This window comes from Montipora capricornis, chromosome 10, assembly GCF_036669925.1.
Source record: "Montipora capricornis isolate CH-2021 chromosome 10, ASM3666992v2, whole genome shotgun sequence".
Lineage (NCBI taxonomy): Eukaryota > Metazoa > Cnidaria > Anthozoa > Scleractinia > Acroporidae > Montipora > Montipora capricornis.
In genome coordinates, this window is record NC_090892.1 from 67815189 (window position 1) to 67833656 (window position 18468).

The window sequence follows — 18468 nt, forward strand, 5'->3', positions numbered from 1 at the left end:
CCGCTTTCCCATGAGCATTACTGGTTAAAAAGGTCACGCTCCATCTCACAGGAGCCTACTCGAAAAACTAAAATGCTGTTTCTTATCCCCTTTACTGTCTGTGCTTTTTTGGCACTGATTGTGGACACTGCAAATGGTGGAATAACTACTTTTTTGCCCATTTCACGCTCGTGTAGTATGGATGACGTGTGCTTAACTCTGGAAACACTTTCGCGGAGTCAGGTTCGCTTAGAGAAGACGATGAAATACGGTACCGACGGTAAGAAAATTGTAGACTTCATCGTTTTGGTCTTTGAACACTCCCCAAGAACTACCGTCTTTCCCCCGAAGAATCGTTACAGAATCTCATGGCTTTAAAAGCCTTCATGTACAAGGGAATTTAGGAATTAGAGTTCTAAATTGAATCGGAGTTTATCCTTGTTTTTCTCCCGGTATGGAAGGTTCCATCATCTGGGAACTCCTTTGATGCATCAAAAATATCTTCTTTTTTTTATACGGTTGCTCTGTTTGACCTATTTTGGAGCGTTCTGTCTTGAACAGGACAGGGAGGAAGCTCATGTTATCTAAACAATGTCTCTAACTCCAAGCCCTGACCGCAATATAAGTCGTTTTCAAGCGACAATAATTATTCCTATTTTAATATATTCATGACTCGTACACAAGGATGGGTGTGCAGCTCGAACTGTGAGCCTGAGTGTTTAATGCCGTCCGAGTATGGCTACAAAGCTCAGATAAGACACTAGTTACAAGATAAACATAAAGTAAGAACCACTCAGGCTAAAGCATGTGCAACCACCTGATACGCAAACCCAAAAACCCAGTGGGAAAATAGGAACGTATTCCCTAACCAAATGCAGGCGCACTAACCTCTGGGGGCTAGAGGTAATATAAGATTTCCAGACATACAAAGTGATATAAAGTAAAATTTGAAAGTTCGAGAGCTGAGATGAATACATTACATCCTGACAAACCTTATATATCTAAATAACAATAGACTAATTCAATGCCATAGCGGCACCCGTGCATTTCATGCCAACAGGAAAATGTTTACATTCTTTGTCGCTATCACTTACAGTTCAGCTCCGCCGAACGTAAATAGAGGATATTACACGGTGGCGAGAAGATATGAATTTTATGTTCGAGTGGCAAGAACAATATCTCACGAGTGAGCGAAGCGAACGAGTGAGATATTGTTCTTGCCACGAGAACATAACATTCATATCTTCGAGCCAACGTGTAATGTTCTTTTTATTATATGGAGACTCAATATTGAATATTTCCGATTTTATTGTGTTTCAAAGTAGTCAAGTTTTACAAATACGACTGGGCTTTATAAAAAAAGGCGGGGAAAAAAAGGCGGGAATCGTGACGTCATTGAACGATACGACACTCACAAAGGTGACATACGGAAAATACGACACTCGGGTCCCGGATGTAGTGGCGTATGGAATCTACGAGTGGTTTAGTTCCCAGTAAAACACTCTCCTCCATATAATAAATACATTTACTGGGTTGCCTCTAATAGCAAATATTTTGTTTGTTTTGATAAATTTTACGCTGGAAAAGGTTTTTGTGACATTTTTTCGTCCAAATTAACTACCAAAAATAAAGCTTTTTAACAACCTTTAAGTAGAATTTTTTTTTTAAAATTTAATTTTCTCTGTCAAAAATTTGCATAAGAAGCTTGAAATAAATATCGCCACACCACACGCACGCACAAGAAATTTAGTCGCTGATTTACCTCTTCTTCGAGTTCTCGTTAATAGGGACTTTAAGATAGTACACGACGGTAGACTGGGACGGTTAGATGAGTGTCATGTCACGCAAAATCCCCGTGACATTTGACCGTCGTGCTTCTAGGACGGTACGTTTTCGCCAGGTTTCTCGTCGTGGAATCAACGGTGAAAACGGTAGGAATTCATCCATACTTATTCGCACTATTTCAGTCTTTTCCTTTATTATGCATTGAAAACTGATCACCCAATGGGTTAAATGTGCATTTGGTTGTGTTTGTCTTGATTTATCCATCGCTGAAATAAAAAAATCGAGCTAGCCAAAATTCTGAGTTCATTCAAAGACATCACTCGGCCACATCGCGGCTCAAACCAAAATTTGCTTGTTCTCAATGTAGCGTTATCCATAATCCACCATGACACAGGAGGAAAGCAGAAAAGAAAGGTAAAAGAGATAATTGTAGCCGCATTTTTTGTTTATGAACCAATTCCCCTTAGCTTATTTACACTCGCTAGAATCCAAGGAATCTAAACAAAATGGTTCAAACTCCCAGTAAGGATAAAGAGATTCACTGATTCGTATTCATGGTATAAAAGAAAAATTCCTCCTCGCTAATTGAACCTTCTGCAAAAGAAATTACAAGAGAATTTCTCGCCTCTTCAAAAGACATGTTTATTCCACCGTCCTACGGTCGTGTTGGCCGAATCTTAAGTTAAAAATTTTCGCGCCTTTCTACCGTACTCGTCCAAAGTCTCCGGTATACGCATCCAACCGTCCCAGCCTACCGTTTTCCACTATCTTAAAGTCCCTAATATACCAGAGACCGTGAGACGTAATCGAACACCTTCAGTGGTCTGTGTTTACAATTTTCTGGCTATTTATAATTTTACTTATTTGTACTCACCTCTGCACAGTCTTCAGGTAGTAAAAAAAAAATTAAATTCGACTAATTCTTGTCATAGTAAAGTTCAATACAGGCGTTCTCTGGTAAAAATCAAGTTATTTAAAATATGAGCTTTCGACAGCCAGTCTACTGTCTTCAACGGATGAACATAACTGATAACATGAAATGAACCGTTAAAACATTTAAATGAGTGATACGCACAAATTAAAAATATGTAAAAGGAATGTTCGGAGGGATGCTGAAAGTGCTAAGATTGTTTGTTGTCTAGGGAGTGCGCATGAATTATCGTCCGTCTCAACAGTCTTGCGGTATGACATCAAGTGTCTTCCTAAAGCCTGGTTTCCATATGATCGTCCGGATCGTCCCGATCGTCTCAGTCGTCTCAAAAAATTTCTAGACGATCGGGCGACTGAGGCGATTGCTTGTTTCCATACGATCGTCTCGATGGCTTCAAAGGCTGAAGACGCGCGGTCGTCGGCGATGTTCCTGGGTCCGACAACAGAATTTTGGCGCGATATTCGCAAACAAAATGAACTCCTTTTTGGCTGACCACCAGTAGCAGCAGCAGAAGAAGACGGAGAATCAGTAGCTGGAGAAACAGACCTTTCAGATTGCAAGAGACTCTCATCCTCACTTGATCTTTCCTCATACTCAAGCGAGTCTTCGACATTGTTTGGGCTTTCTGCTTCTTCACCATGATCTGCATCATCTTCGCTTTCAACGCGACTCTGCATGTTTTTAACAGAGGATGGTCGTTGGTTGATGTGGTTTGCCAGCCAATCCAAATTACTGAACTCTGCTGGAGAGGGGACAGCATCACGTCCAGAACCAGATGGAACAGACCTTTTTTTTCTCAAGTATCGCCCATTGGAGATTCTTGTATTTTTTTTCGGCTTCAGCCGCCTCCAAAGCGAATTTATCCCCTATTGCTTTCCAGATATTCATTCTAACAAACTTATTCTTATAGTCCTTAAAAAATTTGTTGTTAATGGCAGGATATTTTTGCACTTCTTCCATAAAGAGTGTCGAGTGCAACTCCGTGTTTCCTGCCGCCATTTTGAAATGGAGCACGTGAGCAAGGAGTTATGGGATAGCCCTCGATCGTCCCGATCGTCTCAGTCGTGTGAGAGCGTTTCCATATGATCGCTTCAAAATTTACACGATCGTCCCGATCGTCCGGATAGAACTCAACTCTATCCAAGCGATCGAGGTCGTCTCAGTCGTCCGGGTCGTTTACGACCGTCTAGGTAGCGTTTCCATTTGATCGTCCCGATCGTCTCGAAATTTTTTGAGACGACTGGGACGATCGGGACTATCCGGACGATCATATGGAAACCAGGCTTAATGCGGTTATTTCCTTTGTCAATAATCGTAGAGTTATCAAAGTGAATTACATGATCAAAAGTCCATGCATGTTTTGCAACATTTGAATCTTTAGTACATTGTTTTGTATTCCTGATATGTTCTTTCTTCTTGGTGCTGCATGATCTTTTTGTTTCACCAATGTAATTCCATGGACAAGATGTGCAGGGGATTTTGGGGTATTACGAAAAACTAACACCTAAGACCTAAGACCTAAGACCCCTGGGTCTTAGCTTTCGTAGTACGAAATAACCTGCGATCAGGCTCTATTTTAGTTTCGCGTGGTACGTAATGTGGAGTTGGCGAAACGAAAAATAGAGCCTGACCAAATTCCTCTTTGAAATTCCTTCCGCCCACTTTTTTTGATTGATTGACATGTCGTTCATCGGCCAATCAAATTTACTTCCATTACACCAATACACGCGTGGACGGCAGATTCACGCTATTTTGTTTTGACCAGAGTTAATTACCGTGGGAGGAATATTATAAACGAATTCGAAAGTTACCGTTGGCTTTAATTTGAAAAAAACACATTTAAAGCATGGGGAATGTTTTCGACGACTATATTGCGGCAAAGGCCGGTGTAATTCTCCCTCCGAACTTCACTGAATATGCAATCTTTTAAGCTTGACATCTTAATTTGTAATTGAGATAACCTAGCATTTTGTCGTTGGACGGTTTGGCAATAGATTTTTAAAGAAACAAAAGAGAAATACATTAGTCCTTTAACGTGTTTGCCCATGAAGGTTTCTTTGGTGATTTTTTCGGGTAATATCTTCAGTTGCAGTGTATTTCTAGAATTGCGCGCATGATAAGTTTGGCTGTTAATTTTTTGATGGAGTACGAACATTAAGATGGACTCGCAAAGTTTCTTTTATTGTTGTACAATTGATCTCTCTGGAAACATGCCATTTTAGTTTCTGGAGTGCGAGTTTTAAGTTAAATCAACTGGAAATATTATGACGTGTGCAAACAAACCGTGTCATGTAGGCCGTTGGCAAAACCCGGATCGGATCGGATCGGATCGGATCGGATCGGACCGGACCGGACCGGACCGGATCGGATCGGATCGGATCGGATCGGACCGGATCGGATCGGATCGGATCGGATCGACAAAACCCGGACTGGTTCAATATCAAAACTCCTGCCAATAGACACATGAAATCCCTGGGTCACCAGTTAAGGTTACTTCCCACCTTCACGGGTGTCCTTCCGGAAAACGTTCGTACTTGCGTTTCAATAAAATCATTGCAAACTATACATCAGAAGAAAGCTTAATAAATGTGGACAGTTTTTGTATGCAAGGGCCAGCTGAACAAAGTACAAGTGCCGGATCTTGGGAGATCTGACCAGCAAATAATATTTAGACTAAAAACAAAATAATTATGTATGGCTGGTTCAGTACGGCTGTGAGGATATATAGTTTTTGTTTGACCAATATTTCGTCGGGTACGGCCCGACTTCGTCAGGGAGTTATGTACGAGTTATGATTTAACTCCCTGAAGGAGTCGGGCCGTGCCTGACGAAAATTGGTCAAACAAACACTATATATCCTCACAGCCGTAAAACCAGCCTTGCATACTTATTTTGTTTTTAGTCTTAATAAACGTAGTTTACGCCAACAGATATAGTGTAATCGGGTATCGGATGCCGCTTCACGAGCAAAATGACTTCACAGTGTTGTTATTCACAAGCCATCAATCAACGAAATTGTCTCAGGCGTTTTCGATATTCTGATTGGTTGTTTAGATATCCGCATCTAAGGTTGGAGTAGCCAAAAATATGCGAGGTATGTTGTGTAAATGGACGCCATGAGAAATTATTCTAAATATCGGAATCTCCTGACAAGCTTTTTTTGATTGATGGCTTGTGAATAACAACACTGTGAAGTCATTTTGCTCGTGAAGCGGCATCCGATACCCGATAAATTTAACAGAAGAACCCTCGGCGGTTTCACGTCTTACCGGCGCCAATTCTAACACTTACCAAAAGAAAAACTCGCTAAAGCAGTATATTTATCATAAACTACATTTACTAAACTTTCTTCTGATGTATAGTTTGTTATGATTTTATTGAAACTAACGCGAGTACGAACTTTTTTCCGGAAGGACACCCGTGAAGGTGGGAAGTAACCTTAACTGGTGACCCAGGGATTTCATGTGTCTATTGGCAGGAATTTTGATATTGAACCAGTCCGGGTTTTGTCGATCCGATCCGATCCGATCCGATCCGATCCGATCCGGTCCGATCCGATCCGATCCGATCCGATCCGATCCGATCCGGTCCGGTCCGGTCCGATCCGATCCGATCCGGGTTTTGCCAACGGCCTGTCATGTACAGTAAATAAATAAAGCCGTACATAGATATTCAAAACATGCATACGTGTAACTTGCGATTTTATCAGCATCTCCTCCTGTTGATATATATGTCCCTTGTCTCATCGAGGAAACCAATATGCATCGGCTTTCATTGCCATTTGAAAGAACCAGCTATTTAGCTTGAAAACATCAGGGAAGTTTGTGTCAAAGTACTTTCAACCGCACGGCCACAGAGCTCGACAACGGAATCGCTAATTTCACTCGCTCCAGAGATTCAAACCCGATTCTGGACAAGTTATGAGATGTCTCAGATGGCATATCTCCATTTATACAAATAAAATCAAGTTGCACCGTCCACGGCATTGTAAGAACAAAAGGGAGTAAATTTTTTCGTACACTTATGGCGGATTAGTCTCGAGGACTTCGCGAGAGCTCCGCGCATCCACCATGGCATTTTCACTTCCGGCGTTTCAACAGCCAATCAGATCACGAGTTTGGTCGGCCAAAATTTGGCCGACCGTCCGGAATTCTTGAGAGACTTTTGGTCAGGCCCAATTTTAGCGAGCGACGACATAAGAGAAAATAGGCGAAGCTAAAAATGGGCCTGATCGCAGGTTAGGTTTAACTTGACGACGCCAAAATACAATCTTTCTTCACGTTGTCTCTTTGAGTGTTGTGTGACAGAAAACACAGTGACAGTCGCCGATGTTTACTTATTGGCACGGAAACTCTAATATAGTAAGATAAGGTCTTTTCAATGATGTAACCACTAAAAATGTGATACCCCGGGACAAACATGTCAGGTCACTGTCCTTAGGGCTAACGCTCACATGGTTCAAATGGGGTAGAAAACTAGCACTTCACATTACACTCTTAAAGTTAAGTCTCCTGACCAATGCTCCTGGGATTTGCTGTCAAGAAACCTCAGAAAACCCCCTACCACTCCTCCCCCCTCCCCACCAATCAACAGCACTTGATATCCTCACCGGCATAGGCTAAGTAATAACCATGTGAGTGCGGCAAATGCGTCGAAACTAGCAGAAAATCACTTGTGTCCTACATGTGAAACTATTTCAGTCCCCCGTCAGACATATCATACTAAGGCATTCGTTCATTGTCGGACGTGACTTACGGCTAAATTGTGAATGCGCGCCCAAAAGCTCTACAATGATACGCGCTGGACTTGTTTTGATACTGGATAACAAATATGTGCTGACAAATTTACCCCGGGGTATCACATGGGTTTTTCATCATTGGAAAGACTCTATCTTACTATACCGGACCGATGGCTCAGTTGGTTGAGCTGTCACGCAGGAGGTTGTGAGTTCGACTCCGGCCGGACCAACACTCAGGGTGTTAAAATAACAGAGGAAAATGTGCTGCCTTTGTAATTACATCTGCAAATGGTTAGACTTTCAAGTATTCTCGGATAAGGATTGTAAACCGGAGGTCCCGTCTCATCACGCTTGTTGGAAATTAAATAGTATGGGCGTTAAAGAACCCACTCATTATTCGATAAGAATAGGGGACGTAGTCCCCGGTGTTGTGGTCTGAGCTTGTCTGGACGGGGGCATCTTTCACTTCCTAAAATAAATTGTAAACTATGTAATAAGCAGTCTGGCTAAAGTCCCCCGAAAAACATTGTAAATTAGTCCTGAAAAGCCCCGAGGGGAGAGACTAATAGCTTCACTTCACTATATTAGAGTTTCCGTGCCAATAAGTAAACACCGACGAATGTCACTGTGTTTTCTGTCACACAACACTCAAAGAGATCCTGGCGTCGTCAAGTTAAACCTTGTAGGGAGACAACATCCAGCGCTCAAATCTCTGACTAGCGGTAAGTTTTCCCAGGTTTCTTTCCCTTAATTACCACTATCAACAAAGGGTCTTAAGACCCCGGGGTCTTAGGTCTTAGTTCTTAGTTTTCGAGGGTCTTAGTTTTCGTAACACCCGGGGATTTTGTAAACAATATTTCGTTGATCGTCTTTAGGAGGTCGAAACTTAGGGGCAGGGAATCCCGTGGGAGAGTTTTAATTGGTTTGTTGGTGACTTGAATGTCGTGACTCTTAGAATTCCCGTGAGTGGCGCAGTGATACCTTTAATGTAGGGAAGGATCGCAAAGTTCTGTCGATTGGATGGGTCAGCCCATTTGAAGAACATATTGGCTAATTCCTCAGGTGCTGGTGTTGTCGGTGTTGAAGATTTCTTTCTTATAATATCAGTAGTGATTTTTGGCGGGTAACCATTAGACTGTAGTGCGACGCTAATTCGAGCATTTTCACGGGCTTTACCAGATTCAGAGTTGGGGAGGTTTAAAGCCCTGAGTAGAAGTGTCGCAGCAGCGCTCATTTAATGTTTATAGTCGTGGTGAGAGTCGAAATCGAGATATCTATCTGCATGTGTAGGTTTCCGATAAACGTCAACATTGAGTTTCCCAGAATCGCGAGAGACGAGGGTGTCAAGGAATGACAACTGGTTATTGGATTCATGTTCGATGGCGAAGGAAATATGGGGGTCAATAGAATTCAGTGAATTGTGGAAGGAGGAAACTGCACCCTTTTTAATAATCAGGGTTCGTGCAGCCCCTTGAAGTCCTTGAAAAGCCCTGGAATTTAATTTTAGACTTCAAGGGCACTTGAAAAGCCCTTGAAAAAAAGGATTTTACGGAAAACTGCTTGAAAACTCCTTGAATTTTTGCTTGGGTGAAAATTGTTGAGGTTGCATAATGCTAAGTTTAAAAGAGACATTTCAAAAACTGAGCCCAAAATTGACTATTAGGGAAACATTAAAACCTAAAATTAAAATGTCCATGCGTGCACTCAACTTGCAGGATGTGGTAAGGAATATCAAGGGAGGCTTTTTCAGCAAAGAAAACACTGAAACACTATGTATGGCATAGAAATCTTCTTATAAAGACTCCTTGAAAACTCGATTTCTTCTTCTTGAAAACTCCTTGAATACTCCTGGAATTTTACAGACAAAATCGAGCACGAACCCTGATAATGGAGAAACTGTCGTCCACATAACGCTTCCAAACTTTCGGTGGAACAGGAGTTGAATCGATTAATGTTTCTTCGATTTCCTCCATACACAAGTTGACCACTACGGGGCTGACAGGACTACCCATAGCACATCCATGGATTTGTTTATCATTGAAGACAAAATAATTGTTCAGAGAACGCCTTGCGTCTTGGCCAGTTCTCGGAGAACGCCCATTCAACTTTACTATGATTAATCCTGGTAACGGATCCTCGATATTTTTAATTCTTGTCAGTCAAAAATTATTTGAAAGAAAGCTTGTTCTCCATTTTTTGCTTCATTATTGAAACAGATGGTTCTTCAGTGAAGAGATTGATCAACAATTTTCCAGATAAGTTTCCGGTCACGGGTCAATAACCCGACGAAACAGGCTTCCCGACCCGACAGATTAAATATAAATATTCAGTTAAATATTACGACAAAATTAAAAAACGAATGACGTAAGTTTCTTGGCTAACAAGTACCGTGACGTTGTTTAACTCTAAAAGCGACGAACATTCTTCATTAATTATAAACAAGAACCTTGACTCAAGGTGATCACGTGCACCTTTGTGGTTGCCTCTTCTTCTGACAGAACATTGTGTCCTTCCCCAGGAATTTTAGTGTTTTATACGATCGCTTGTCATTAATCTTTCGCCGAGAATTCGAAATTCAGTGTTTCGTATAAAAACTATGTTATTTTTTCTTCATCTGTCTTTTGGCCTGCCTTTTACTGTTACCGTGTAGCATGAAATTTTGCAAGACTTTTAATTTGTGGATTGGCGATTTTTTGAAGTTTGCGGGAACTAATTTTTGCGGTTTTCTTTTCAAGCAGCGAGACTATTTTCAACTTCTATTACTCTTTGGTAAAAAAACCCCTCAATCATCGAGAACGGGTGGCAAAAATGTGGCATCCTGGAGGCCTTAGAAAATGGTTAACGTGACCTTTTGATTGACGCTCCAGAGACTGGAAACTGAAGTATTGACTTAACCTTAAATCATTTCGTTTTGTTTGTAGCAAGCTCCAGTTGCTTTTTCTCAATGAAAATATCAAAATAAACGATCTTTTTGACCCCACTGTATGTGGATTAAAAGCCATTTTTAGTTATATTAACGGAAGTAAATTTTTACGGTTTTTAATTTTGTTGTGGTTTTTTTCTTCTGGAACTTATTTTTGCGGATCAAGTACTATCCGCAAAAATTAAACTCCGCGAAATAAAAGTGCTACACCGTAACTCCTGGGTTTGCGATACCATTTGGTGCAACCGTAAACCAAAAAAGAAATTGACCTTTCATCAGATTAGACTGAAAGGAAGAGAAATTATCAAGGGGAAACAACATGTTCAGTCCTTCCTTTGAGTGTGGCATAAACGTTTGCTTAGTGCAACTCTAGATATGCATGACGTCCAGGAAAACGTCCGTCAGAGCAATTTGCAGTTATTTTTTTTGCAGACTAATTTTACTTAAAGGGGCTATGTCACGTTATTTTAGGGTGTTTCGAGAAAATCTTTAGTTAATCACGAGTTGAAAAATTCGAAAATGGTAATGTGGAATCCTTTACCGATAAAATTATAGTTACATCACAAACGAAATGATTCTGAGAAAAAAACGACCTTTATCGAGGCGATTTGTCATAATTTTGAAAAACGTCGAGCCGACTTTTTTCAAGATTATTCAAATGTAATCCTCTTTCAATCTTGTACATTTATGTCCATCCATGCCTCTTTTTCCTTTTGCAGTATTTCTTTTAAGTTGTTCAACAGTTTTAAGTGGTTCTTGCAATGTTCCATCCTATTTTTGGGCATTTTGGGAAACAAAAAGGAAAGGAAAGCAACTTAATGAGTGTCTAGTCGTTCTGGCGCTGGAGCACTAATTGGGGACACTGTAAACTGAAATTAACAATTAACGCAAATCAAATCGAGTGCTCTCATCACTGTGCCGTCCCTGCACCCCAATCATGGATTATATCATTTTGAGTGACATAGCCCCTTTAAAGAAGAAACGAGTGAAATTCACTCAAGAGCGTGTTTTGTTATCGTTGAACTGAATTTATTCCCAAAGCTTAAAAAAGTAAAAGACCTCAAAACTGGACACGACATTACAAAATAATTCAACGTGTGAGCCAAAGGGCCATTGCTGGCATGACGACTAGGTGACCCCACAAATGGTCTAAATCACTCCCTCCCCTCCCCCCTCCCCCCTCCCCCACTTTAAAAAAAAATTATTGGAACGCTGCAGTCCAATATCACCCAACTCAGTGCCTTCTGTTTTTGTGTAACACGTACCACAGGCAGCCCAGTTTACGCTCATGGAGCGTCTAGTTTAGATTGCGACACGTATTTAGCTTATTTGCGTGGCCTTTAGTCTACAAATCAATTAACAAGGACATCTGTGCAAATGAGCACTTTGTCAGGGCAAAACCTGAACACTTTACAAAGCTACTGTGTTTTCAATCATACTCAGGGCAATGAGACCTTATGATATTTGACAGGGTTGTGAAATGTGAAATGTTGTTATTCTAAAATGAAATAAATTACCAACGATTTGAAATAGTAATGATCCGAGAGTGTGTAGGACTGATTTCCAATTTATCGCGAAATAATTCGGTTGGCTAAAGCTGAAACCTTTTTTATCCAACACAAACACAGTCTAGTCCACTCACGTGCACCCTTTTAATTACTGTCGGTGGCCTGGTCTTCATGTCAAATTAACGATTTACTGTTAAATAATAATAACAATAATAATAATAATAATGATAATAATAATAATAATAATAATAATAATAATGTTATGAAGATGAAGCACAAATTTAAGTCCATTTTTTTAAGATCATTTCAAAGTGATAAAATTCATTTGTTGCTGCATACAAATCAGCATCGTTTTAAGTATGTTTGGCAATGAGTTACATTAGTAGTAATCTTGGATTATTCAAGTGCATCCTTCGACAGTCTCTTGGAAAGCAAAGGTAAGAACAATCTTATAGGTCCGACTTTTCCGGATCGAGAATGTTTTCAATAAGTGCCCATAAAAGGTCAGTACTGTGACACGAGTTAATCCCGGGTCGATTTGAAAACTCTTCCAAAAGTTGAGTGTTTTCAGAACGATACGGTTCCAGTCTGTTGTGTAAACGGCGAAACTACAGCGATTTAAATACGGTTACTATTTGGCGCGAAATTTGCATTCGGCCCGATTCAAAATGGTGAATTTAGCAGGTAGTGCAGCGCTCGATTATACCATTATGACTTAGATTTCCTGGCGAAAACGATTCCGTGTAAACATTTCCAAACCGCATCGATTTTGACGCGGTTTCGAAGTCATTACAGCGTGTCGATGTGATCGAAACCACGTTCGTGTAAACGCTGCCTTCTTCTCTGGGTAACTTTAGAATCCCAACTACAAAAAATAGAATAGCAGTTATAATTACGTTTAATGTAACAGCGTTTTTATAACTTGAAATTGTTTCTCTTGAATCCATTTCAACTTAGATGGCAGCAAATTTTCACTGACTGCAGTGGTACAATGCACAAGCCTGGTAGAGTCCCCACCTCCAAACCAACATTACAAAATGGCTGCTCTGGACCTTCAAGGTGGTATCATATGTCGCGCACTCGGCCAGGCCATTGATGCATCACAGGCATACAGTGTGTCAGCAGAGATTCTAAACCAGGCAGGATGGAAAGGGGTAAACAGTGGACATCCGGGATTGCTTTTCAACGTGGTTGATGAAAACAACTTCGACTTTGTTTACTTAAGGTAAACCGTAAACCTTGTATTAAACATTGATATCTTGTTTTCGGTCTCTGTCTGACTGGTTAAAATTCGTTATTGGCAATTAGCCCAAGTAAAGAGTCTACATTTATACATGCTGATAGTTTTGGGGGCCGTATATAGAATGCAACAATTAAAGTCAACTCAGCTGGGTCGGGCACCAATGATGTGCCCCTGACTCCGTTATAAGCTTAGAAGGAACGTTTGCTCCAACAATAAGACAACTTAAAGCCACCAGAAATAATGCCTACAGGCAAATTTGTTTTAATATTGAATAAGAATAGGCTCTATTGTATTACGTCTCGTTCTTCAAAAGATGCCGCATAGGGGAAACAATAGTGGTTAGCTGTGGCGGGGCATTCTGAAGTTGCTCCGATATTTAAAATAAATGAACTGCGGAATAGCAGAATTTTCGCTTTCAAATTACCCGGCCCACTATGAGAAAAGCTTCGTTTTAAGTAATTAGTGTTTGGTTTCGGCAAAGCAAGTGTTTCCTCAGTTTCTCAAGTTGTAATCAGATTAACACTGAGCAAAAATATGTTAAAGATATTCCCGGCGGGGCAAGTTCATTCACTGTTTTGTACATTATCAAGGCTTCCTGTTTCTTCTTCGAAGAGATAGATAGCCTCTCCCGCAGTTAAGGGTGGACAAGAGGTGCCTGGTTTGAGATCGTATCAAAAGATAGTAATGAATCGAGCTGCACGACTCTGGAATGTCGGATTTTTGGAGCTTGTCACTCAAGACGTGGCCACTCAAATAGTCCCAGACCGGGCTGCAATTGTCAAGATGTGGCAAAATTAAAAAATTAAACAAGCCTCACCTGTAAGGTGAGATTTGATTAGAATTCTACCTCCTCATTGCTGCAAAGAGAGATCACGTGAGAGAGCGCATGCGTAGTGAAGATCATCCTTTAAAGACATTGGCCCATGTTGAATGGGCGGGTAGAGTCCCAATTTTAGGGTGGGCACGTGACCTCTCTATGCAGCAATGAGGAGGTAGAATTCCAATCAAACCTCACCTTAAAGGTAAGGCTTGTTTAATTTTTTAATTCTACCTCCTCATTTGCATATTCGAGATCTCGTGAGACTTTAAAGCACATGAGCCTTGCACAAACCAACAACCGGACAAACTATCCATAACGACAACAGGGATAGGTTTATTGGGACCTCCAATAACATACATGGACATGAAAGACAATATTACAGCTAACAGCTTAGTATAGATTGTCCAAATGTACCATCCTCTTTGACATCTTTCTTATAATAAGTGGCAAAAGTACATTCTGCAGACCACCCTGCAGCAGCCATGATTGTTTCTAGGGATATTCCCTTCCTAAGAGCAGCTGAAGTTGAAGCCGCTCTGGTATTGTGTGGCTTGAAACTCTCAGTATCTATACCTGCTTTCTTCATTACTGTTTTGACCCATCTAGAAATAGTACTTTGACAAATAGGGTGATGTGGTTCGCTATAGCTAAGGAAAAGTCTAGTATGGTCAGAGCTTCTAAGTGAAGCCGTTCTTACGACATACTCTTCTAAGTATGTCATTACACATAATCTCCGGTCAGCAGAATATGCAGACAGAACCAAAACTGGTTGTGGCTTCCCTGGCTTGGACTGTTTAACTAGTTTCTCAAGGTGAAATGTATGATGATTTCCCTTTAGTCGTATGTTTCATGTTCATTAAGTATACCGATTGGCATCTCTGTCCAGTAACTAATATACACAACATAACTAAGTTAACAGTTAATAGTTTCAAGTTCAGTTCCTTAGCAGGACTCCAAGTCTTAAGCAAACTCAAAACTGTAGACATATCCCAGGTACTTTGATATCGTGGAAGAGGTGGCCTGGACTGGAAAGTTGCTTTAACAAGTCGCTTGATCAAGGGGTGTTCACCCCTGTGTAAGGGCTATCAGTCAATTCCATTGCACCAGACAATGCAGATCTGGCAGTGTTAATTGCTGCGTAACTACTCCCAGTGTCATGAAATTGTGTCAAAAAGTCAATAGCACTGGCTACGGATGGATGAATGGGATTCTCATTTCTTCCTGTTGCAAAGTTTCTCCACTTCTCCAGATACACTCGGTACTGTTTGGTGGTCCCCGATCTCCAAGATTCCATGATGATATCACAAGCTCGTTTTGAAATGTTTTGCTGTCGCAGTCTCGCCCGGACAAGAGACATGCCATCATTTGAAGTTTGGGCCATAGTGGGTGGAGCTTGGTCTGGTCGTGTGGCAACCGTAGAAGGGATTCCTCCTTGGGTAGAAGTTCTGGTTTGCTGATTAACATCCGACTCATCTTGGGAAACCAAACTTGTGTTCTCTATAGTGGGGCTATGACTAAGGCTCGGCCTTGATCCTCCTGCAACTTTTGAAGGACCCTGGACAACATGCTGAAAGGAGGGAAAATATACACAAATTTATGTTTCCAACTTAAGGACATTGCATCAGTTGCAAAGGCATCAGGATCTGCATGCCAGGACACAAAAGGTTTTAACTGATAATTGTGTCTAGAAGCAAATAAATATATTTCTGGTCTTCCCCAACGTTTTACTAGCAGTTTGAAAATACTGGGATTTCTGCCATTGATTCAGTCCTATCTTCAAATTTGCGACTTACCCTGTCAGCAGTTTCATTTTGAATTCCTGGAATATGGGTGGCAGTGAGCCAAATCCTCCTCTCGAGGCACCAAAGCCAAATTTCTCGTGCTACATTATTGCATGGTTTAGAATGGGTACCACCCATATTATTAATAAATGTCACTGCAGTAACATTATCAAGCTGTAAAAGAATGTGTACACCTTCATCTTTAGCACAGAGTGCCCGGAGGCCTAGTTTAGCTGCCTCAAGTTCAAGACAATTGATATGCTTATTTTCAGCAATTTCTTCAGGAAGCCATCTGCCTCGGTGTGCCCCCCATCCTTCCAGGGAGGCATCAGTTGTCAGTGTAAAATAGGGATTACCGTGAGAAATTTCTTTTGGGAATTGGAAGCTTTTCTCTATCCACCACCGATTATCTGATTTAGCAAGCTCTGAAAGCTGCATCTGAGCTTCAAAGGAACCCTGATGTTTTTTAAGAGCATCAATTTTCTCAATTTCAAGCTGTTTGTAGAACAAGGGTCCATATTCTACACCAGATGAACAGGAAAGTACCAATCAGTTGAGCAGCTTCTCTAATCGAGCATGACCGTCTGCTTATAATATCTTGTCCGAAACAAGTAATGTCATCAATTTTGTCTTTAGTGAGACTAACAGTCAGAGATTGAGTTCAACACAAACCCTAGGTGTACTATAACTTGAGTTGGTAGAGTGACTGATTTTTCCCCTGAGGCAGTAAAGCCTAGGTCATTAAAAAGGGCATATCTGTCATTGATATTTGTTTGACATTAAGCAAATGTATCGCCAAGAACAAAACTGTCATCAAGATAGCCGCTAGAAACATGACTTCTAGTTCGCAAAGTGGAGTACACTGTTTTCATAAGTTTGGTAAAAATTCGCGGTGCAGAGCTAAGACCATTAGGCAAGGTAACACATTTATATAACTGATCTTGTACTTGAAATTTCAAGTACTTTTGTGATTCTGGGCTAATGGAAACTGAATAATATGCATCTGTTAAATCAAGGGATCCCATAAAGCAGTTTTGCTTCATTAGATTGATGCATGATTGAAGGGTATCCACCTTGAAATGGATATGTGGCAAATTTGAGATTCAATATCAATCGATATTTCTCATTCTTCTTAGGGCGCAGAAAAACTGGGGAGATAAACTCCCTATCTTCATGAGCACATCTTTCAATAATTTATCTCCTTTTTGTATGAGCTTTGTGAGGAGTGCATGTAAAACTATTTCCTCATGTTTGTCAAGTGTTGCTTGCTTAGGTGGATGATCCTGAAAGGGTACTTAAATACAATCAATGTGGTAACCCTTGACAATGTCCAAAATTACTTTGTCAGATGTGATCTTTGTCCATTCCATTTGCACAATTTGTTCATTGACCAGTGTTTTTCCACCTTGCAACCTAGGTTTACCACTAGTAATTGGTCTTACCTGAAGACTATTTACAGACTTTTCCTTTGTCTTTCTGACTATCGTCGAGGCTGGTACTGGGGTTGACTTTGCTGTGGCGGATGTTTGTAGCCGCCCCTCTGTTTGCCAACAGAGCCTCTGCCCCGGCCTAAAAAAGGGAAATGTCTTCTTTGTTCTGACCTCCCAAGAAAGTTCTGACCACTACCATGAGGTCGCTTCTGCTTGATTGTTACTTTAGAAGTAACTTTACTGGCTTCTGTCAAATCTTTCACTGACTTACCAAGCTCAGTGCCAAACAACAGGCCATCCTCAACTGGCTTTTGGTCAATGCAGAGTAGTCGGTATTCTGTTTTAATGTCACCCTTAAGTTCTCCTTCTGAGGTCTATTTCATGTGAAGCATCACATGAGAGTGAAATGCTTCCATGGTGGGCAAAGGATTTTGGCCTTTTTCAGCCTTCATATAATCATCTAAAAGTCTGGTAATTGCAGTTATTCCCTTTAATAGGGTTTTTTTGGGCTTTCTGGAGCATCACGTCCTCCATTTCGATCTCTTTTCTGACTGAGTTAAATATCTCTGGGTTGACTCGTACAACCTCTAGGCGGGTGCAGTTGCCAGGTGTTAGATTTTTATCCAGCAATTCATCGCTGGCGTCTTTACTCACGCCCTTACTGAGAAATTGTTTCACAAGCTCTGACAATTCAGAGTCTAATTCTCCCCATCCTGTTGTGGCTTGTTTACCACTTTGGCCATACTATTTAGCACACCAGAATCCTCCTTTGCTTTTTCCTCGGCGGTTCGTCGTCGTCAGGAGTGTCTTGAACTGCTTTTGTGGAGGAGCAGCTGCTGTCGGGTCTAGCACGGACTCATTGTCCCAACTGTCATGGCCGTCACAAATCAACAGCCTGGTTGTAATTGTCGTAAGCCGATTTAATCTCCGTTATGACTGGTGTTATTTGTGCTAGAGAACCAGTGAGCTCTTTCAATTGTTGCTTTATGTCAAAGATATCGTCCAACACGGAGGATGAATTAGCCGCTAATTCATCCTCAGTGAGCGACAGCACCTGACTGTGTCGGCAAGACATTTCCCGCCTCATCGTGTAGACCTTTCGAGGATTTCCCTCCAGCCTGTTTACTGCTGACGCTACTGGCCGAACTAGAGCGCTTTTCAGCCGTTCTTCCCTTTCGGGTTTGTTTTTCCCCTGCTGCACCAGCAGGTGATGCTGTATCATGTACATCAACTTGTACAACAATGCAGTTTTCGTCGGCAGTTGTAACGGCGGTCGCATGGTCTAATGACATGACCGCGATAAACAAGATTACAAATCTGTTCAGCTAAA

At 41.1% G+C, this 18468-nt stretch overlaps 1 protein-coding gene and 1 pseudogene across 1 annotated transcript in view; one reads left to right on the forward strand and one right to left on the reverse strand.

Moving 5' to 3' along the window:
* The window catches only part of LOC138019566 (uncharacterized skeletal organic matrix protein 7-like), a 22749-nt gene continuing 4281 nt past the window's right edge, over nt 1-18468 (forward strand). Inside the window, exons 1-2 of the mRNA XM_068866413.1 lie at nt 1-259; nt 12822-13089. Of these exons, the coding sequence (XP_068722514.1) occupies nt 73-259; nt 12822-13089 (455 nt within the window). The 5' untranslated portion in view covers nt 1-72. The remainder of the gene's footprint in view (nt 260-12821; nt 13090-18468) is intronic.
* LOC138019024 (uncharacterized) overlaps nt 14879-18468 on the reverse strand; it is a 4034-nt pseudogene continuing 444 nt past the window's right edge.